The 23,161-nt window shown below is 45.0% G+C and overlaps 1 protein-coding gene across 1 annotated transcript in view; it reads right to left on the reverse strand.

Moving 5' to 3' along the window:
* Positions 1 to 17,842, reverse strand: part of LOC310794845 (NLR family CARD domain-containing protein 3-like) — a gene marked incomplete at its 5' end in the record, with an annotated part of 34,247 nt that extends 16,405 nt beyond the window's left edge. Inside the window, 5 exons of the mRNA XM_083656897.1 lie at positions 2,739 to 2,912; positions 3,008 to 4,805; positions 5,194 to 5,377; positions 6,371 to 6,449; positions 17,793 to 17,842. Coding sequence (XP_083513023.1) covers positions 2,739 to 2,912; positions 3,008 to 4,805; positions 5,194 to 5,377; positions 6,371 to 6,449; positions 17,793 to 17,842 — 2,285 coding nt within the window. The remainder of the gene's footprint in view (positions 1 to 2,738; positions 2,913 to 3,007; positions 4,806 to 5,193; positions 5,378 to 6,370; positions 6,450 to 17,792) is intronic.
* Positions 17,843 to 23,161: the final 5,319 nt, after the last annotated feature.

The following is a 23,161-nucleotide window of genomic DNA, read 5'->3' on the forward strand; positions in this document are numbered from 1 at the left end:
AAATCCACTGGCAGCCTCTACTGCCAGTGGCAGTGATACTCCTCCAGAAAAACCACAAAAACTGGATTTCAGCTGAGGAAAACCAGCCGTAAGTGGAGAAGGACTTTAGAAGCTCATTGCTGGGTATATCTTTTTTTTTTTACAATATATTTAATGGATTTTAAATTAAAAGAAAGTAACAACTCACAGACAAAAACTATAGTGAGGGGGGCATAGGGAGGGGGGTTGGGGGGATGGGGACTAAACCGAAAACAACATAAGACATATCAGCTCACCAACTCATGCTGGGTATATCATGGAGGAGATGCTACCTATTTCCACAGTTGACTCGCCCGCACTCATAGAGAAAATACCCACGAAGAACAATGTCAAGCTGGCACAGAGGAAGACGTTTGCTGGCTACTTCGAGAGAGAATATGCAGAGATGGAGGCTAAGTTGAAGGCGATGCTGGGTGAGGTAGACTTTGTTTCCACTACAGCCGACATCTGGACAGCTAACAACAGGAGCTATGGGTGTAACAGTTCACTAGATTAAATGATCCACTTTGGGTAAGTGTACACTTAAGTGTAAGGTGTTTGGGGGGAAAAAAAGAGAAGAGAGTAACTACTAATGTAACTAATTACCTTTTGAAAAAGTAATAAGTAAAGTAACTTTTATTACTTTTTTAAGGAGTAATCAGTAATCAGTAACTAATTACTTTTCCACAGTAACTTGCCCAACACTGAATATAAATCACTCACAAGTTACGGGAAACAGTCATTTTCAAAGTAAATTAGTAAGTATGTGTGAAGTATGTGTGCGCATGCGCACAAATGCGCCTCAGGCAAATGAGGAGGTAATTTGTGTTGCAGAGGGAACCCTCTTGCTAGTTCTTCTCGCTATGGATTTACATGCAGTTTGTGACAACAAAGCCTCACGTGCAGCGCACGCTGTGTGTTTTCATACGTTCATATGATCAGCGCTGATCAACGTGTTCAAACCTTTATAGACGAGTTTCCTGGGCACTTCCGGTTTGCTTCCGGACTCGGCCGCGATCGTGTCTGTCGCTTCCGGTGTTTGTAAATACGGAGAAGCGTAACGTACTACCGTAGTAGCCATAGCGACCGCCGAAAAAATGCAAACTTGGGATCATTCTCTGAGTCTCCTATCTAACGAAAGAGTGTCTATCCCACACCCGTTGACAGTGGACACATTGGAAGATAATATGTGTAAATGGCCGAACGTAACTACAGGCAGGGTTATAGCGTATTTTGAGGAATCAATGGCGGTGGACGGCAACGCGATGAACTATCTCAAAAGCTCCGAAGCGTCAGCCAGACTACGTTAGGTTACAGTCCTCTCCTCTGTCGCAGTCAGTCAGACTAACGTTAGGCTACAGTCCTCTCCTCTGTCAGTCAGTCAGACTAACGTTAGGTTACAGTCCTCTCCTCTGTCACAGTCAGTCAGACTAATGTTAGGTTACAGTGACAGTACTCTCCTCTCTCACAGTCAGACTAACGTTAGGTTACAGTCCTCTCCTCTCTCACAGTCAGTCAGACTAACGTTAGGTTACTGTCCTCTCCTCTGTCACAGTCAGTCAGACTAACGTTAGGTTACAGTCCTCTCCTCTGTCACAGTCAGTCAGACTAACGTTAGTTTACTGTCCTCTCCTCTCTCACAGTCAGCCAGATTACCGTTAGGTGTCTCTCCATTCAAAAACAACCCAGTTTGCCTTGATCACTGCAAAACATGACATGCCGTGTGTAGCCTCCACACAATAGGGCTACACACGGTAAATCATGGTACACGCAGCACAATACCCGCCGTGGTAAACAGAAGAAGACTGGGATATTAACTTTAAGGCGACTCACTTCTAGACTTGAATGAAATTGTATTCACTTACTATCTGCTCCGTGGATTACCATTTTACAATTTCGGAGACGAAATTGTAACATAGCAACGTTGCTATTTAAAAAAAAAATTGGGAGATCGGGTTGGGATTATAACGTTAGTTTGCCGAGTCGCACCTGGTAATCCAGAAATGGCGTTATGGTACCTTTGTCTACTTGTAGATCATCAAGAAACTTTAAATTAATAACGTTAGATGTGTTTAACAGAGCTGTATATCGGGTCTAGCAGCTGATCAGCAGCTCAGACAGCCTCAAACACGAGGTGATTGTCAGCTCTATAATTCGCAAAATAGCAGTGGATGGAAATGCGCACTATGTTTTGTGACAGCCACGCACTGCACAATGTGTTCCAGAATAACCCATTGTTAATAACGTCTGCTAACGTTAGTGTAGCTGATGTTGTCGATCGTTGTAAAAAAGTTTGGATATTTCGGCTGCTGCCTTCTGATGTGCTCGCTGCTGTGGACGCAATGTGGACTTAAACGGAAGCCGGGGACACGAAAGGCTGCTATGGCGCCGCCCAGGAAACTCGTCTATAGAGGTCTTCACGGGGTACTCGGATCCTAGGACCTGGGACCCGACCCGAGACCCGTACGGGTCCGGGTCCATATTTATTATGATCAATTAGGGTCCGGGTCGGGTCTGATTCTATCACTATCTATTCTATCATCATGTGTAATACCCGAGTAGACCTGTGAAGACCTCTATAAAGGATTGAACATGTTGAATCTGACCAAACATCTCCAAACAATTCCAAACAACGACAGCCAGCAACGGGGCATCAAACAAACATCTGTGTTTGTCGGAGAAGGTTTGATTGGTGTACCATGGGCTTAAGGGATACTGACCTGAGACTCTCCAGTCTACAGTGTGGACTCCCCAGTCCAGCAGAGAGCAGCTTCACACCTGGATCTTGCAAGTCGTTGTTACTCAGGTCCAGCTCTCGCAGACTAGAGGACTGGGAGCTGAGAACTGAGGCCAGAGCTTCACAGCTTCTCTTTGACAGCTTACAGCCACTCAACCTGGGGAAGAATTAGCCATGAACAAGAAATTTGAAAATCGTTTTTTCTGTATATTGCATTTCATATTGAAGACATCAAGTTATGCATGCACCTACAGAGATTTATTGGAGGCTTTGACCAGCGGCAGCAGCCCCAGGAGAGCCTCCTCTGAAGCAGAGTATTTCTTCAGGTCAAACACATCGAGCTCTTTTTCTGATGACAGTAAGATGAAGACCAGAGCTGACCACTGAGCAGGGGAGAGTCCGGCTTTGGAGAGACTTCCTGAACTCAGGTGCTGTTGGATCTCCTCCACTAGAGAATGGTCATTCAGCTCATTCAGACAGTGGAACAGATTGATGCTTTTCTCTGAAGAGGGATTCACCTTGATCTTCTTCTGGATGTACTGGACCGTTTTCTGATTGGTCTCCAAACTACTTCCTGTCTGTGTCAGCAGGCCTCTTAGGAGAGTCTGATTGGTCTCTAGTGAAAGACCCAGGAGGAAGCGGAGGAACAAGTCCAGGTGTCCATTTGGACTCTGTAAGGCCTTGTCCACAGCACTCTGGTAGAGGCATGTTAGTTTAGATTTGTCTCTTGATAGTGTTGACCACCAGGATGTTGATTGACTTTCTGACAGTAGATTGACACCAGTGTTGATGAAGGACAGAAAGACATAAACTGCAGCCAGAAACTCCTGAATGCTCAGATGGACAAAGCAGAACACAGTGTCCTCGTTCAGCCCACGCTCCTCTTTAAAGATCTGTGTGAACACTCCTGAGTACACTGAGGCTGCTCTGATATCAATGTTACACTTTCTCAGGTCGGCTTCATAGAAGATTAGGTTGCCTCTCTCTAGCTCCTCAAAAGCCAGTTTTCCCAGAGAGAGAATCATCTTACTGCTCTCTGTATTCCAGATTGGATCTGTTTCAGCACTCCCATGATACTTGACATCCGCCTGTTTGGACTGAACCAGCAGGAAGTGGATGTACATCTCAGTCAGGGTCTTGGGCATGTCTCTTCTCTCTCTGGTTTTCAAGACAAGCTCCAGAACTGTAGCAGTGATCCAACAAAACACTGGTATGTGGCACATGATGTGGAGGGTTCGTGAAGTCTTGATGTGGGAAATGATTCTGCTGGCCTGCTCCTCATCTCTGAATCTCTTCCTGAAGTACTCATCCTTCTGTGAGTCAGTGAAGCCTCTCACCTCTGTTACCATGTCAATGCACTCAGGAGGGATCTGCTTGGCTGCTGCCGGTCGTGTGGTCATCCAGAGGTGAGCAGCGGGAAGCAGTTTCCCCTTGATAAGGTTTGTCAGCAGCACGTCCACCGAGGTTGACTCTGTAACATCAGTCACAATCCTGTTGTTCTGGAAGTCCAGAGGAAGTCGACACTCATCCACACCGTCAAAGATGAACACAACATGGAACTTGTCAAATCTGAAGATTCCTTTGGTCTCAGGAAAGAAGTGATGAAGAAGTTTCACCAAACTGTACTTTTTCCCTTTCAGCAGATTCAGCTCTCGGAAAGTGAATGGAAATGTGAACTGTATATCCTGGTTGGCTTTGTCTTCAGCCCAGTCCAGAGTGAACTTCTGTGTTAAGACTGTTTTCCCAATGCCAGCCACTCCCTTTGTCATCAATGTTCTGGTTGGTTCATCTCTTCCAGGTAAGGGTTTAAAGATGTCTTCACTTTTGATTATTGTTTCCGGTCTCACTGGTTTCCTGGATGCTGCTTCAATCTGTCTCACCTCATGTTCATCATTGACATCTCCACTCCCTCCCTCTGTGAGGTAATGCTCTGTGTAGGTCTGATTCAGAAGTGTTGGGTTTCCTGCTTTAGCAATCCCCTCAAACAGACACTGGAACTTCTCCTTCAGACTGGATTTGTGATTACGTTGGCACACTCCAGCAAGAGTTTCTGAAAGTACAAATTACATCAATCAGTGGATGTTGCTGTAAATATGAGAAGTGTAAATATTAATCTGTGAATGCATACTTTTCCTAACCACATGGCATCTATTCTGCTCATCACTGGTGGACAAACAGGTCCTGACTGTGTGTGCTACCCAATGTGAAATGCATCTGTGGTGGCATTTGTTCTTAAATAATACTGTGTTCAGCATTATACACCCACATGAATAAATCAATGATTTTAGCTGATGATTCATGAGGATTGTGAATATTATTTTGCAATCTGGAATTGAATCAATCTTTCTTGAGAAATGTCTATATTTAACTAATCATATATCTCCCATTTTCCCACCACTTCCTCCCTCCATCATGTTAAAGCTGTTAAAGCCTCTTACTGCTGTGCAGAGAGTCAGCCAGCTCCTCCTGCTTCATTCTCCTCAGGAAGAGCAGTGTGATGTTTAGAAAAGCCTCCTCCTCTTCCCTCGGACACTCTAAGCATTCTGGGTAATCTGAACTCAGAACCAGCTGGACTCTCTTCAGCTCTTTCTTCACAAAAGTGACAATGTTCTCCTCAAGCAGCTGCAACAGAATAACATTTGAATTAAACATTCTGAAAAATAATAATACTGTAATAACATCAGATCCACTGGTCTAAAGAGTGCAGCATGAAGACCTCGTCAACCAACACTCTTTATTTTACCAGGGAAGAAGTTAGTTAAGAACAAATTCTTATCTACAATAATGACCAGGAAGTAGGCAAAAGACCTCCTGATGGAACAGGGTTTGGGGAGAAATAGTCTCAACGCCAGACCCATGAGAGTTGTTACGCTGATACACTACGTTACTGCATGCTGCAGATCTCTCTCTGGGTCTGGGACACTCTGCTCAGCCAGCTGGGGACGGAAGTGAACCGTTCACTTGGCCAGTGATTGGCCAGTGGTGGATTCAGTCTCCACCACTGAGTAACGACTTTGCAATCTGCGATCAGACGACACGGGAGTAGTGTCCTCTAGAGAGAGAGTGGTGTCAGCGGAGGACCAAAATGTGAGACTCATTAGCCAATGAACAGCCAGGAATGGGTCTGGCGCTACTTTTGCATGCTAAAATAAAGCTGATAATGTACAATTTGATTCAAGGGGGAAAAAACCCTTTCAGAGTACAACACAAACTGTCTATTTTGCTGCAACTCGGCAGTGCTGCTTAATCCAGGACCTTAATTCCTGGAACTCTTGAGAGTAAAAAACTGGTCCATTGGAGTGAATGGAGATGTCGGGACTCTTCTATCTACATGGCTCTGCACGGGAGGCGCAGCCCATTTTTCGAACCGCTCTCTCATTGGTCCTATGACCTGTCACTCATTCAATTTCAACCCGCCTAGACCCGCCCTCAAACCCCAGCAGTGGCTGTGAAGTGGCACAGACTCATTTGTGTAGTATGCAACGTAATATTTGAGTCTTGGGAGAGACTAGAGGAGAAACAACAACAACAACAACAACAACAGACTGTTATAAGACCAGAGTAGTTGTTTTGTAATTCAGTAGCTGCAGTAAAATGTGTTGTACATTTACACACCATAAATATGGAGTCTAGGTCTGTTTGAAGCTCCTGGACAGACTGACCACTGTGAACCTCTGACCTCTCCTGGTGGACTCTGGAGAACACATGAAGTATTAGGTCATATAATGTCACACACACACACACACACACACAAATGCACGCACATGCACGCGCACGCACACACACACACACACACACACACACACACACACACACACACACACACACACACACACACACACACACACACACACACACACACAGTGAAATCCACTGTAAATTAGGGATGCACGATATGGATTTTTTTCAGCCGATACGATAACCGATAAATATCTGCTTCTCCTGGCCTATAACGGATACAATAACCGATAATTATTTCACATCTTTGTATTTAAATAAATAAGTTCTTAACCTGTATTTTATGCACACCTGGGGTGACAAAAGACAGATGTGTTGAGCAAAGATGGATGATTTAAAAGACTATTCCATAGCTCTGACCTAACCAAATCTAACTGACATCACTACTGTGAACACAAAACAAAGAGCACTTCTGATATACCGTAATTCTTACAATAAGCGCCTGTACTCTAATTGCCGCCGGGTCTTCCCTTTACCGCCGGGTCCAAATTGATTTAGCATAATAAGCACCTGACTCATTTTCCCGCTGGGGCGTTTTTTAGAATAAATACGGTATTTTGCACTGTATGTTTTTGTGTTGACTAAATTCAGTCACTTACGGTAATGACGTTGTTTTGGAGGAAGTCAGGCGGAAGTTTCATCCTGTCAGACAGTTTTATATTTTATTTATACATGCTGTAACCGACATGATTCAAGTATGCATACCGCATTGTTTAATGCTACGGATTCCTGCAACGTGCTGGAGACGCTGTCTAACCAGGAGCAGTGGGCAACTTACGCTAACGTAGCTCAGTTGTGCCTTGTAAAAGTGCATTTCTCTCAGCGGAACAGCGATCATAAATGCAGTATGGATTATACCCATTATACTGGACATGTATTGGAAACTTGGCATCTACCTACTATTTGGCAAGTCTCCTTGTTTTGTCTAACGATAGTGCTGCAGTGCTGTTTATTTGTTTGGCGTTAGCTTGGTAGCTAGCTACGTTAGCGTGCCTTCTATGTTGCTTTGCTGGGAGTGTCTGGCAAGCGAGACTAATAACGTTGCTATGACTTCTTTCCAATGAAACACAAACAACTGAATGTGTGAGCGGTGGCTAATGTTACTTGTTTAAAATATGGTATGGCTGCTTGGCAGAGGAAGAAGAGGAGAGCAATGAACTGATACAGTAGTTGGATGATGATGATGATGATGATGATGGCGATGAAGACGAAGGCTATCAATTGTTTTAGTTCATTCCAGTCCGTTGTACAATACTAGGCATGTTCAAAACTGCCTGTACCTACCCTCTTGTGTGTACTAAGTACTATCTCACTGGTTTAAACTGCCTGTACCTACTGTAGCCTCTTGTGTGTACTAAGTACTATCTCACTGGTTTAAATAAGCAATTTGATACTTTCCATTTTTGCTGAGCAGGCATTTCTGTTCAAAAAATAATAATCGCCTGGCTCAATTATGCCCAAATGGAAATAACCGCCTGACTCTAATTGCCGCCTGTCTTCCTTTTACCGCCCGTCTCCAAATTGAATAAGCGCCCGGGCTCTTATTGGCATAATTACGGTAATATATATGATTGTTTTAGTAAAGTATCACTCAATTAAACAATACAAAAAATAAAGGCTTTTATTGAACTGAACCGCTTAGTCTGCAGATAAAACACAATGACAAAAGGCAGCCTAGTAATTTAGACTTTTATTGTCATGTTACTGATCTGTTTGAATTTTGCATTGGGGCCAGTTCTATTGAAGTGAATGGGGAAGACATGGAAAGATGAAAGATGAAAGAAAAGACACTATGTGATGTTGACAGATTTTTTTAATGTAATGTGTGTGTTTGTTTTCCTTATTATTGGTCTCCAAACAGATGATGGCTCTGTCCAGTTCTGCATATAGCTCAACTCAAAAGTCCCTATTTGGTTTATAGTGGGACTCCTGGTTAGCTTAATAATGTTAGTGGATTGGATTTTGGAGTTCATACTCCCAGAGCTGGAGTAAACCATATAGAATCATCTTTACCTGAAATGAAACGTCCAGGGATTGTGTGTTTAAGTGCTTTGAATACGGGGATGTTTGATCAGCCTGAGTGCCTGAGAGCAGGCCACGCCAGTTGAGCTAGTGTTCGCTAGCCACAGCAGCTAACATGAACACTAATCAAATGCATCCTCGTCAGGTTTGGTTTAACGTAACGTAATGGCCACTCTGAGACTGCTCATACACATGAGGTTACTAACTCTGTCCTCAGCAGCAGCAGCAGCAGCAGCAGCAGTACACAGGATGTCCCGCTTCAACCCACCACGAACACAGAGCCACATGATCCTAACAGCAGTCCCACTCCTTTAAAACCCTCTAGCAAGTTTAGAGGTAAATCCTACTTTATACCTCCCAAGTACAGAAAGCCATCTCTGGACATTTATTGTAGACTGGTTGAGAGGGATGTGTCTACTATCTTTAGTAAAATAAAGGAGTACAAAGTGAGGAATAATCTATCTAAGGAACAACTGGATGAACTTAAGGCTATATAAGGGATGATAAAACATTGGTGGTTCAGAGTGCAGATAAGGGGGGTGCTATCGTGGTCCTCAACCGCGACTCATATGACAGGGAAATCCAAAAGCAACTCAACAACTCTAAGTTTTACAGAAAGTTGGATCCCAACCCCATTTGTGTCTTTAAGACACAGGTTCACAGTCTACTCAACCAGCAACTTGAAAATAAACTTATCACGAAACCTGAAGTTTCCCACCATTTTCTCTTTTTCCTCTTCACCCCCACCCCCCCCCAATTCCCACCTAACCACCAACCCCCCCCACCCTCCACCCCCCACAGACCGCCCCCTCACCATCACTGAGGATGAAGTGTGCCGGTCGTTCCTGCGTATCAACCCACGCAAGGCGGCCGGCCCGGACGGCATCCCCTGGCGGGTCCTCAAGGCCTGCGCCCACCAGCTGGCAGCCGTGTACACAGACATCTTCAACCAGTCCCTCTCCCTCCGACGAGTTCCCTCCTGCTTCAAGGCAGCAACAATCATCCCCATTCCCAAACAGCAAAAAGTGACCAGCCTCAATGACTGGCGCCCTATAGCCCTCACGCCAATAGCCAGCAAGTGCCTTGAAAAGCTGGTCATATCAAAGATCCGCCCCACACTCCCCCCGGACCACGACCCGCTACAGTTTGCATACCGCCCCAACAGGAGCACAGCGGATGCAGTGGCACACGTGCTCCACACCGCCCTGTCCCACCTGGAGGGGAAGGACACCTATGTGAGAATGCTGTTCGTGGACTACAGCTCAGCATTCAACACCATAGTACCCTCCAGGCTGGTAAGCAAACTCAGGGACCTGGGACTAAACACAGCGATGTGCGACTGGATCCTGGACTTCCTGACAGACCGCCGCCAGGTGGTGAGGGTGGGCAACCTCACCTCCTCCCCGCTGACCATCAGCATAGGAGCGCCCCAGGGGTGCGTCTCCAGCCCCTTCTGGTACGACCTCTACACCCACGACTGCGTGGCGACTCAAACTTCAAACACCATCGTGAAGTTTGCAGACGACACAGCAGTCGTGGGGCTGATCTCAGGGGGCGACGAGACGGCCTACAGAGAGGAGGTGAGGGTCCTGGAACAATGGTGCCAGGACAACCACCTCTCTCTGAACGTCTCCAAGACCAAGGAGATCATTGTGGACTACAGGAGAGGGGGGGGCACACACCCCCCAATCACCATCAACGGCACAGTGGTGGAAAGGGTGGACAGCTTCAAGTACCTGGGAGTCAACATCCACCAGGACCTGACCTGGGCCGGCCACACCGCCACTGTTGTCAAAAAGGCCCAACAGCGAATACACGGACTCAGGCGCCTGAAGAAGTTTGGGCTAAGGAAAGAAATCCTCAGGGACTTCTACAGAGGCACCATTGAAAGCCTGCTGACTGGCTGCTTCACCGCCTGGTACGGGAACTGTACCACCATGGACCGCAGGGCGCTATGGAGGGTGAGGCGCGCGGCCCAGCACGTAACAGGAGACGAGTTGCCAGAACTGCACGAACTGTATAACCAGCGGTGCCTCAGGAGGTCCCTGAAGATCATCAAAGACACAAACCATCCCCACAACAGCCTGTTCTCCCTGCTACCCTCAGGGAGGAGATACAGGGTTCCAAAAGCACGCACAAATCGCTTGAGGAACAGTTTCTTCCCGCAGGCCACGAGACTCCTTAACATACACAAATAGTGCAGTAGTCGTACCGTACCGTACTGCAGCTGCTACCATTATGTATGCCTAATGTTTAATTGTATGTCTAACAAGGTACATGCTATTTGCACCTGTATGTCAATTACGTCGAATTTAAAATGTCTGAACACGTCTAACGTATGCACAATGCCTAATGTTTAATTGTATGTTTAATAAGGTACATGCTATTTGCACTGTATGTCAAATACGTCGAATTAAAATGTCCGAACATGTCTAACGTATGCACATAACATGTGCACCTATGTGCAATGAATATGCCACTGACTTGTCTTATCGCTATTCTGCCTCATTGCCTATTGCTGCTTAGTATTGCTTATTGATGCCTATTTCTTATTGCCTATTGCTCATTGCTGTTGCCTATTTGTACTATGTCGTAAACGGAGTCCACAGCACAAGAATTTCACACGTGATACTTGTACCATGGAGTGACAATAAAAATCTTGAATCTTGAATCTTGAACACGCATTTATGAAAGTTGAGTATCCAATCACACCTGTATTTTACACCCTTCCTAAAATTCATAAATCATTTGTGGACACACCCCTGGACGCCCCATAATTGCTGCTATGGGTTCTGTCACTGAAAGAATCTCGGCCTTTGTGGATCATTCTCTTCAGCCCTTAGTGACAGCACTCCCTTCATACACAAGGGAGGAGGACACCCGTAGCACCCAGTGCATCTTGGATCTCATTGAGTGTGTACAGTGTGCTCACATCTAATTATTGTTTATATGGTGCTGATTTCTTTATTCAGGTGTCAGGAGTGGTCATGGGGTCCAAGTAGCCGCGACACGCAACTCTAAATGGATTCTCCTTTAGAGTTGCGCACGGCTTGCCCTTCTCCGTGGAAGTCAGACCCAAAGCAAGCTCGGCTGGCTTCAAACATGCACGAATCACAAAGACAAAAGTACTTACACGTAGCCACGGGTGTCTTCCCTCATAACGGACTGGCAACGGTGTTTGTTAACTTTCAGTTTACGAGTACTATGCTTATTTGTGTAGCCGGAAACGGTATCTTTCGCTTTTCAGAGACTCTTCTTCTGGGGGCGTGGCACTGCTGTGCAGTTGAAACGCGGCCACGCCCCCAGAAGAAGAGTGGAGAAATACATATTCACGGACTTAAAATGACTTTATTTAATAAAGTCAGTGGTGTGAGTGTGAGCGGAATTCAATCAATATTAGGGGTGTCACGATACACTCAGTTCACGATACGATACGTATCACGATACTGGGTTCACGATAACGATACGATACGATACGATACGATTTTAACAATATTTTTTTAAACTTGAATAATGACAATATATGACTGGAAAAGTAGTATTTTATTTGAAATGCACAAATACAAAACATGCTGTTGTGGGAAATTGTTATTACAATAACAACTAGAAAAAACATGAGATTGGAGATAAGGCTTATCTTGAAATAGAATGAGTTACTGTACACCGTCACTTAGATTTACTTTGAACTAAAAGGTTTCTCAGCAGTATAAATTCTCATTATGCATCTTCAGTTTTTCTTCAAACTCAAACAACAAGACTTTTCTTAGTCTATTTTTTATGCATCTTCAGTTTTTCCTGTCAAGTAAACAGTTTTGCCAGAAACTCAATTGAATGGTTTCTCTCCTGTATAACTTCTCATGTGTCTCTTCAGAGACTTGTTCAACTGAACTACTTTCCACACATTGAACTTCAACAAACAGACGTTTCTTTGTCTATTTAAAAAAAAAAAAAAAAAAAAAAAATTGCGATATGAGATTTCATCTCAACGATACATATCGTGACGTTTTACTATCGCGAAATTTCGTGGGACGATATATTGTGACACCCCTAATCAATATACAATAACATTTGTGTGTTGAAATTAGATATTCCACTGTTCAAGATACAATGCTTCAGCATGCGCTGGGACGCGTCATCAGTGATGTTAACTGGGGTCGTAAGGTGTTTCGGGTCTGTCCAACATCATACACCCTCGCCCAGTAGACCCAGCCGAGGCCGATTAAGACCCCGACCCCAGCGTTGCCCGCGGAAGGGTTGATCATGCCCAATCCGCTGCAATAGAGCTAGTGCTACACCGCAGCATTGAAAGACCCTTCGGTGCATGGAGGGCTAAGGCTCTGTGGGTTAATCCAGGCCGCGCTCCTCCTTCGTCTCACCAGACCCTCCCAAAAGGCAATCCTACTATGCCGTACCATAGACAAAGAGGATGCCTCAGGACCTCAAGGGGGCCTGTGCGCTGCACGTCATTCGCCTGCGGCGAGCACCTCGCTCTAGCCTGAAGGACCCCAGGCCGCGCCGATCTTTATACAGCTTTTCAGGAGGCTAATCCGTAGCGTTTGTGGATTTCTCCCTCACGAGAGAGCCAGGCTGGGGTGCTAAACCCATCCCGTACCGGGTGCCGTCTCTCCGGCCGATTCAAACATGCAAAAAAGGCAAATTTTTCTTCGCGGCCGGCGGCGTGGGCCCCCCTAAAAGCTTCGCCCCCTCTGGGCTGATAGGGTCGCTCCGCCCCTGAGAAGCGCCACTCTAGACCATACCATCATCCAAGGTATGATGGCCATTTGGCCTGATCTTGTTTTCCTTATGTACTTTAAGGGCTCTATCTTCCCGACGGCGGTAATTTTGCGTTAGCGCCCGTTTTGCGCTGGAATAGCGCCGCGCAAAGCCCTAATTGTGGGCGTGTCGGCCCGCTGCGCTTCACGTCATCTCCGCGCACATCTCCGTATAGGCGTGTTTATGCCCAAAAGTATTGTGGAGGTGTGGTCATGCCTGTGGCATGTGGTCTCCTACCTAAAGTAATCTAATGTTACACCACAGACCTGTATGGTCGGGAATTATGTAGCCTAATAAAACCATGACAAACGAATTCTCATTTTTAAATCAAGGTGTGTTTTTTCTGGAATGCAGGCTATAGTTGAAACTCAACGTGGCATTCCGAGGAGAGAAGAGTGTGTGCAGGCGCGAGGAGAGTGACATCCATGCCGTGAGTAAATGTATCCAAGCAAGGACTTCCTGCACTGCACGCAGATGTAGAGACTGTCTGCGCTCAGGCGTACGTCTGCGTTTGCGCTAAGACCAGCTATTTCCTGGCGTTAAAATTGAGAGCACCCAAGGCGATTTCTTATTTCTTATAGGTGTTATTGTAAGTTGCTTTGGATAAAAGCGTCTTCCAAATAACGTAATGTAATGTAATGTAATGCGATTTCTTTCTAACACATTGCGCTGTAACGCCTATTTTGGAACAGGCAACTCCCAAACCTCTCTTTGTGCTCGGCACATACCGACGGTGGGCTCTATTCTCCCACAGGCCATCGGCGCTATTACGGGCCTTAACCGCAAAAAAACGTGCCTTGCGCCTGTTTCGGCAAGATAGCAATAGGCTTTAGGCTGCCAAATGCGCTTTAGGCCGAATGGGCGTGGCGCAGTCCCAAAGTGGGCGTGTCGGCGCTAAATACCAGCCTAGTGATATCTTGGGACCTGGCGTACATTTAGCGCTTTGCGCTTTTGAAAAGCAGGCCTATTCTGTGCCTTCACTGCCTCTTCTCTGTCACCCTTCTCTCTCTCTCTCTCTGAGTTCCCAGCATGCATTGTGTTTCTCCATTTCGCTACTAAATAGCAACCAAATGAGCCAAAATAGATATAAAAGGTAGTTCTAAATTAATGTGTAATGGTAACACAGCCTGCCATTGTCAACATTTCAATATTGGACCAAATAAAACATCGAAATGAAAACACCACCCTATGTGAAACATATATGTCCTCCTGGGCCTATATATACCCCTTGTCGAGTTAACGTGATTTAGAGAAGTAACAGCGGAACGCGCTTCGGAACGCGCTTCTAATGGCATCTGCTATACTGTGATGTCCCTCCAATAACTTGGCCCTATTTCACATTTAGTTTTACAATAAAAACACATTTATGCAATGACTTGACATAATGTAGGCTATATTTATGTGCATCATCCTTCCTGCAGCAGGCGAGAGAAAATGATATCTTTCTGGACAAACTTTCACCAATCTAATAGGCTATATTTTTCTAGCTGATGCATAGAACATTATTTTCACTTTGATATTGCTATAGTGTAGCGTATTTACATGCTTGCAGTATTTAAACTGCAGTTAGATTGGTTTGAGAAGCATCATAATATGGAATAATAGCCGATATATGGAGACAGACGGGATGAAGGGAGGTGGGGGGGGGGGGGGGGGATCAGAGGCTTGGGTTTCCTCTGGTTTTGCGGGACCAGTGGAATTGGAGCTAAAAAGGCAAGCGTGCCATTCGTTTATTGCACTTATCCAATGAGCATGACAGTGCATAATTTTACGCCTAAAAGGCGTGGTTGTAATGCTTTGGGCTGCATCTAGCGCCAGCACAACGATATCAAGTGCGCCTGTCCACGCCCACTGCTTTGATCTGCACCTGCCGCTCGGCCTAGAAACTGCGCCGATGCAACGATAGGGCCCGGTATCTTCCCCACAGCGCTAAATGACACTTGTGCGAGACACATGATAGGGTAGAGGCCCACCGACACGCCCGGGCCACGCCTACACCTGTGTCATCACAGCGCAAAACTGGACGGTGGAGGCAGACAATAGCTTAAGACGCTGGGAAGATAGCAATAAGAGGCGCGCAAACGCAGCGTAAAGGCAGCGCAAACGATAGCGCCGTACAACGATAGGGCCCTAAGGGTCTGATCTATATGTATTTTTACCCTGTATATATACTTGATGGTTATGTAAACATAATTTGTCTACTGTGTGTCTGTTGTTGTGCATCTGTGGCTTTTATGTAACTTTTATGTATCTTTTCTGGAGTCATGTGACTATCACATGACGGGTGTATTTAAACATGGCGTCTTTGTAACAATTTTTATGTCTGACGGCAGGGACACACCGGTACGCGGAACTTGCGCGCATGCGCGGCGCAGCGCACCTCCGCGCAGAAGTCGCTTAAAGTGTCCACACAGAGAGCAGCTCACTTTGCGCGCTCTGCTCGTCCGCTATATATTTTGCCCCAGATCTACTGTCTTCGTTATCATGGGTAGTAAATAACGACATAAATATACAAAGTAATATGTTTGGGATAACTGTTAATGGCTACCTTCGACGTTATAAAATGCAATTGCATCATATTTAAGTCTGTTCTCCTGCCGTTTTCCCAGTGCGTGCTGTTGTAGAGAGAAGGCGAGTCCTAGCTCTCTACTTGTTGCTCCGCAGGCAACGAGCCCCTAGAAGCCGCTCCCCCTCTCCAACTGCTGTTTCTCTCTTTGCACACTTCCAAAGAGGCAATCAACAACGTAAATAAACATTATTTCACTTTGAAATTGGTTTTATTTGACGAATGTCCGGTTTGGGAGTTCCTGTCTGCCCTTATCTGATCTGTTCTGCTTGACAGAGTCGCTCACGGGCGCCGATGGCCGCGCAGGAAAATAGAAATCCAGGCTGAGTTGCGCGGCATGAGCGTCCACTGAGCTGAGCGTGAGCTGCGCGGTGCGCGCTGCGCGCAATTCGGTGTGGACTGACAGATCTGTTAACATGGTGTCCTAATGAAAACTGGCTGCGCACAAGGTCGTGCCGCTCAGCTTACGTGCAGGAGTCGCGTGCGGTGTGTTTTCACCGTGAGGAAGAGCAGTAGCTCGAAACATCAATGTTGGATGGCTAAGGTAATTGGAGCTCCAGTGATTCACTTTGTACTGTTTTTTGCTTCCTGCACCTGCTTTACGGTTTTTGGATGTGCGCGACTGCGTCCAATACTTTTTGGTTTAACGTAATGCCAGCTCAGATGTTTCCCCTCAATAGTGCAATAGTGTTGTTATTAGGGCTGTCAGCGTTAACGCGTTAATCGCGATGCGCTTAAGGGCCGACCATAACGCGTTTTTTTTTATCGCGTTAATCGCCTGCCGCTATTTTGTCCCTTCGTCGCACCCGTACTTGTAATCAAGCTGGTCGCAGCCGTTTCCTGTCTCCTGCCTGTGCAGGCATGGAGGATAAAGACAGCAATATGCTTCTAAATGGCTCGTTTTACTTTAAAAAACTCCCAAATGGCACAGTGGACAAGTCAACAGTAGTTTGCACCTTGTGTAAAACGGAATTAAAATATCACCGAAGTACATAGAGTTTGAGCTATCACCTAAAAGCTAAGCATACCGGAGCAGCTAGCGGCCAGCTAGCAGCCAGCTAGCTAGCGCGAGACTCATCACTCATTCCTTCTTCAGAGTCTCGGATGCGCGGGTCCTCTAACCACTGGGAGGTCGGCTCCAATGGCTTCACGCAATATACACGTTATCAATACACAGTTTCCAATACCGAGCCATTATTCACATGGAAGTGCCAAAGTTTTTAGCTCAGACACACCCTTCTTCGGCTGTGTCTCAGCCGTTTACATTTAATAAAGGTTTAAAGTTATGCATAATTAAGGGCGTGGCCCGGTTGAGTGACAGGCGGCCATACTGCCACTGGATAGTGCTTTATGGTTAGTTGTTGTCTGAGCTCTGGTCGTGTTTGTGGTGTTGCAGTCTTTTTGTCCATTTGATCCTGCAGCTGTAGCCTTGTCTCCTGCATACAAAACCAGTGTCTGACACATTTTAATCTCATCTGTTTTGGAGTCTGGTCCGTCTGGTTATGCCAGCGAGCTAATCCAGCTCACGAAGCAGAGACGCACTGACCGGCTGCACTCCTGTGTTAGTTAGCGATAATAACAATACGACGTCCAGTCGGATATTTTCAAAATAAAACGATTCTGCACAAGTATAAAGCACACAGAAGCCATTGAAAACATTTTATTTTGCTATTTCCCTCCCTTTCTGTGTGTGCATGATGCGGGGGGAGAGATTGACAGCACGCTGTGGGACACACACTCAGTCATAGCGTGATCAGTGTGAAGTGAATCTGTTTTTGACAACTCGGAAGTCAGCGCCAGACAGCGCCCGGCACATCCCTCACCACCCCACCCCAATTTCAAACACTCAACAGATCTACACGAATCACACAAATGATCTATTTTGGATTAAAAACTGCGAATTTCGCCGAAAGGTGACAAGTTTGCACCCCTGCTTACCTTTGCTCAGTAGGCTGCTGTCCATCTTTGAACACAGGAGGATGAGTCATAGACCAGTCACTCTTCATGGACACACAGCTGGGTACAGGGGAGTCTGCTCTCTTCTGCTGGATCCTGCTAAGGATTGATAAAACAGGGTGGTGGCAGTGAACATGTTAGAGAAGCAGGGTTTTGACCAGTAGGTTGCAGGTTTGAATCCCAGTACCAACTTTCAAAGTCAGAGTGAATGATTCTTTCTCCACTCTGTGCAACTACCACCACTCGACCTTGAGCAAAGATCTCAACCCCCAGACGGATCTGGTAGCTGCTCAGTGACCACCAGGGGGCTAGCTCAGGGTTTGACCAAGGGGCAAGCCCACCACCTTTCCCCTGAAGATGCGGAAGTCTTTGTTTAAGCTGTAATTCCTCGAATGGCCACTTGAGGCAGGACTCAGAAGTCCCGTCGTTCCTGTTAAAATGCCCCAACAGTAATTAAACATCTTTACAGCCTGGACCGAAACACAGTTTTGGTCTATATAGCTAATTTCACCTTTTCATAACAACTGTAGGGGGGTCAATTTTTGCATCACTCAGCCGTTTACATTTAATAAAGGTTTAAAGTTATGCATAATTAAGGGCGTGGCCCGGTTGAGTGACAGGCGGCCATACTGCCACTGGATAGTGCTTTATGGTTAGTTGTTGTCTGAGCTCTGGTCGTGTTTGTGGTGTTGCAGTCTTTTTGTCCATTTGATCCTGCAGCTGTAGCCTTGTCTCCTGCATACAAAACCATTGTCTGACACATTTTAATCTCATCTGTTTTGGAGTCTGGTCCGTCTGGTTATGCCAGCGAGCTAATCCAGCTCACGAAGCAGAGACGCAGACCGCACTGACCGGCTGCACTCCTGTGGTAGTTAGCGATAATAACAATACGACGCCCAGTTGGATATTTTCAAAATAAAATGATTCTGCACAAGTATAAAGCACACAGAAACTACAGTATAAAGGCAAAGCTGTTGTGAAATGTCTATTTTCATCTGTGTATGAAATGTGCTATACAAATAAACTTGACTTGACTAGACTATGTCTGTTCAGTAGAATAAAATAATAAACTTGTCTGTTTTCAGTTCTTACCTTTGCTCAGTAGGCTGCTGTCCATCTTTGATATCAGGAGGATGACCCATAGACCAGTCACTCTTCATGGACACACAGCTGGGTACAGGGGAGTCTGCTCTCTTCTGCTGGATCCTGCTAAGGATTGATAAAACAGGGTGGTGGCAGTGAACATGTTAGAGAAGCAGGGTTTTGACCAGTAGGTTGCCAGTTTGAATCCCAGTAACAACTTTGAAAGTCAACTTTGAATATGTAACTCTTTCTCCACCCTGTGAAACTACCAACAATTAGACCTTGAGCAAAGATCTCAACCCCCAGACTGTTCTGGTAGCTGCTCAGTGACCAACAGCAGAAGGCTGTTGTTGTACTGAGGAGCTCTGGTATGAATATATGTAACTATGGATGTGAGGCAGAGCAATGCTGCAAAAGAAAATATGTTCAGCAAAACCCTTCTGGAATCTGGATAATTAATTGTAATAAAAGAAGAAACTAAATCAACAGAGTATCATGACTTCTTTCCTCTGTTCAGTAGAATCAAATAAACTCGTCTGTTTTCAGTTCTTACCTTTGCTCAGTAGACTGCTGTCCATCTTTGAACACAGGAGGATAATCCATAGACCAGTCACTCTTCATGGACACACAGCTGGGTACAGGGGAGTCTGCTCTCTCCTGCTGGACTGGCCTTCAACACAACAGAGACAGACAGAGCTTTGACTCTGGATAATGAAGGGTTAATGATGTCACTGCTGAGCTGTAATGATGTCACTGCTGAGCTGTAATAATGTCACTGCTGAGCTGTAATGATGTCACTGTTGAGATGTAATGATGTCACTGTTGAGATGTAATGATGTCACGGCTGAGCTGTAATGATGTCACTGCTAAGCTGTAATGATGTCACTACTAAGCTGTAATGATGTCACTGCTGAGCTGTAATGATGTCACTGCTGAGTTGTAATGATGTCACTGCTAAGCTGTAATGATGCCACTGCTAAGCTGTAATGATGTCACTGCTGAGCTGTTTTGGAGTCTGGTCCGTCTGGTTATGCCAGCAAGCTAATCCAGCTCACGAAGCAGAGACGCAGACCACACTGACCGGCTGCACTCCTGTGTTAGTTAGCGATAATAACAATACGACGTCCAGTCGGATATTTTCAAAATAAAACGATTCTGCACAAGTATAAAGCACACAGAAACTACAGTATAAAGACAAAGCTGTTGTGAAATGTCTATTTTATCCTTTTTTTTATTTTCTTATGTCATCCTCATCATCATTTTATGTGAAGCACTTTGAACTGCATCTGTGTATGAAATGTGCTATACAAATAAACTTGACTTGACTTGACTATGTCTGTTCAGTAGAATCAAATAATAAACTTGTCTGTTTTCAGTTCTTACCTTTGCTCAGTAGGCTGCTGTCCATCTTTGATATCAGGAGGATGATCCATAGACCAGTCACTCTTCATGGACACACAGCTGGGTACAGGGGAGTCTGCTCTCTTCTGCTGGATCCTGCTAAGGATTGATCAAACAGGGTGGTGGCAGTAAACATGTTAGAGAAGCAGGGTTTTGACCAGTAGGTTGCCGGTTTGAATCCCAGTACCAACTTTGAAAGTCAACTTTGAATATGTAACTCTTTCTCCACCCTGTGAAACTACCAACAACTAGACCTTGAGCAAAGATCTCAACCCCCAGACTGTTCTGGTAGCTGCTCAGTGACCAACAGCAGAAGGCTGTTGTTGTACTGAGCAGCTCTGGTATGAATATATGTAACTATGGATGTGAGGTAGAGCAATGCTGCAAAAGAAAATATGTTAAGCAAAACCCTTCTGGAATCTGGATAGTTAATTGTAATAAAAGAAGAAACTAAATCAACAGAGTATCATGACTTCTTTCCTCTGTTCAGTAGAATCAAATAAACTCATCTGCTTTCCGTTCTTACCTTTGCTCAGTAGACTGCTGTCCATGTTTGAAGTGATGAGGAGGATCCATAGACCAGTCACTCTTCATGGACACACAGCTGGGTACAGGGGAGTCTGCTCTCTCCTGCTGGACTGGCCTTCAACACAACAGAGACAGACAGAGCTTTGACTCTGGATAATGTAGGGTTAATGATGTCACTGCTGAGCTGTAATGATGTCACTGCTGAGCTGTAATGATGTCACTGCTGAGCTGTAATGATGTCACTGTTGAGATGTAATGATGTCACTGCTGAGCTGTAATGATGTCACTGCTGAGCTGTAATGATGTCACTGCTGAGCTGTAATGGTGTCACTGCTAAGCTGTAATGATGTCCCTGCTTAGTTGTAATGATGTCACTGCTAAGCTGTAATGATGTCACTGCTGAGCTGTAATGATGTCACTGCTAAGCTGTAATGATGTCACTGCTGAGCTGTAATGATGTCACTGCTAAGCTGTAATGATGTCACTGCTGAGCTGTAATGATGTCACTGCTAAGCTGTAATGATGTCCCTGCTGAGCTGTAATGATGTCACTGCTGAGCTGTAATGATGTCACTGCTAAGCTGTAATGATGTCCCTGCTGAGCTGTAATGATGTCACTGCTGAGCTGTAATGATGTCACTGCTAAGCTGTAATGATGTCACTGCTAAGCTGTAATGATGTCCCTGCTGAGTTGTAATGATGTGCTAAGCTGTAATGATGTCACTGCTAAGCTGTAATGATGTCACTGCTGTGCTGTAATGATGTCACTGCTGAGCTGTGAGATAGAGAACAGTTATCTCATCTTACCTCTTAGCTTTGGTCCGGCTGTCATGTTCCTCAGACAGAGAGAGCCCCTCCTCTCTCTCCTCACACTGACTCATAGTGGAGCCAACAACACCTTCACACAAACACACCAACATAGCTGTGTTATATCTATTGTGTTATAATCTATAATCTATAATCTATAATGTACAGTATATGTGTTATATCTATATAATAGTTAGCTGCACTCAGTCATTACTACAAGCTTTTATTACAGGATACATTTACAAAAACATACACAGCTAACTTCAGCTAGCTAATTTCATTGGTAAAATAGCTGTTGAATTCAACATATTGCTATAATCAGAGCGAAATATAAACAATATAAACACATATTGCATAATTGCACCTCAAATTAGGTCAAAAAACACTTTGATGATGTCAACTCGGACAGACTGGAGATCTGAAATGATACCCGAATTTCTGACATGTAATTCCGACCTCGACAAGCGTTCAAATCATTTTTTACAGGTCAGAGCTAATTTTTCCAGTGTTCCAAGTTGTCTTGAATGCGGTATTAGACTCGGGGGATTGGCAGCCATCTTGGATTTGAGGTCAAATCTGACTTCCCTCCACATCTGAAAATAAACATTATGGTAGGATATTCACTCACTATGTGAGAAATGTCATGCTTTTCTCAAAAAGTGCACAACTGTTATGAGCACATTTGAACATTAGACCCATGGGATCAGCGGCCATCTTGGATTTGAGGTCAAATCTTACTTCCCTTCCCTCCACATCTGAAAATAAGCATGATGGTATTCAATAACTATGTGAGAAATGTCATGCTTCTCTAAAAAAAAAACAGTGCAAAATTATTGTGGTTATCCACTGTACTATTTTTATTAACCTTCAACTACCAACCAACTCTTTTTTGTGGCAATTTCATCTCCATATTTGCAACAGTTAAATGTTTAGCTGAGCATCGATTGCATCTCAGCCTGTCCTGGAGGAGGGTCCCCAGTTGGGGTCTATGTTTGGCCTCTAAGCTGCATCGGCCCTCACAAGGTTCCTCCTCTCCTTTAAGGTGAGGCAATCCAGGGGCTATACATTCACAGGTGGAAAGGTTAGGCTGCAGATTAGCCGTGATCGTATAGTGTTCAGGCTAAGATTAGACTAGATTAGAGTAGGTCAGGACAGGGCAGACTAGGTGGTAGATTAGTTAGATTTCTTCTGTGCTAGTTAGTTCTGGTTAAGGTTAGACTAGTCAGAATGTCTACAGCTGACTGATTGAGTAGCAGCTGTGCCAAAGGGCGATAATCCAGTACTATCGTTTGTCGTCTATTCAGTGGCATCATAACGCCAGGTAATTATAATATATGGTAATACGATAATTGGAGTACCAAATTTTAATTTTGCTTAATATATGACCCATATTGTGATATACATTATGTTTCTAAACTGACCCCTGTGACTATTCGTGATACTGATTTCAACCATATCGCCCAGCCCCAGACAGTATACCCTGTCTATAATATACCCTGTCTATTCTGCTCTCTCACAGCTGTATTTATCTAT

Source organism: Poromitra crassiceps, assembly GCF_964638095.1.
Source record: "Poromitra crassiceps genome assembly, chromosome: 20".
In the NCBI taxonomy this organism is placed as follows: Eukaryota; Metazoa; Chordata; class Actinopteri; order Beryciformes; family Melamphaidae; genus Poromitra; species Poromitra crassiceps.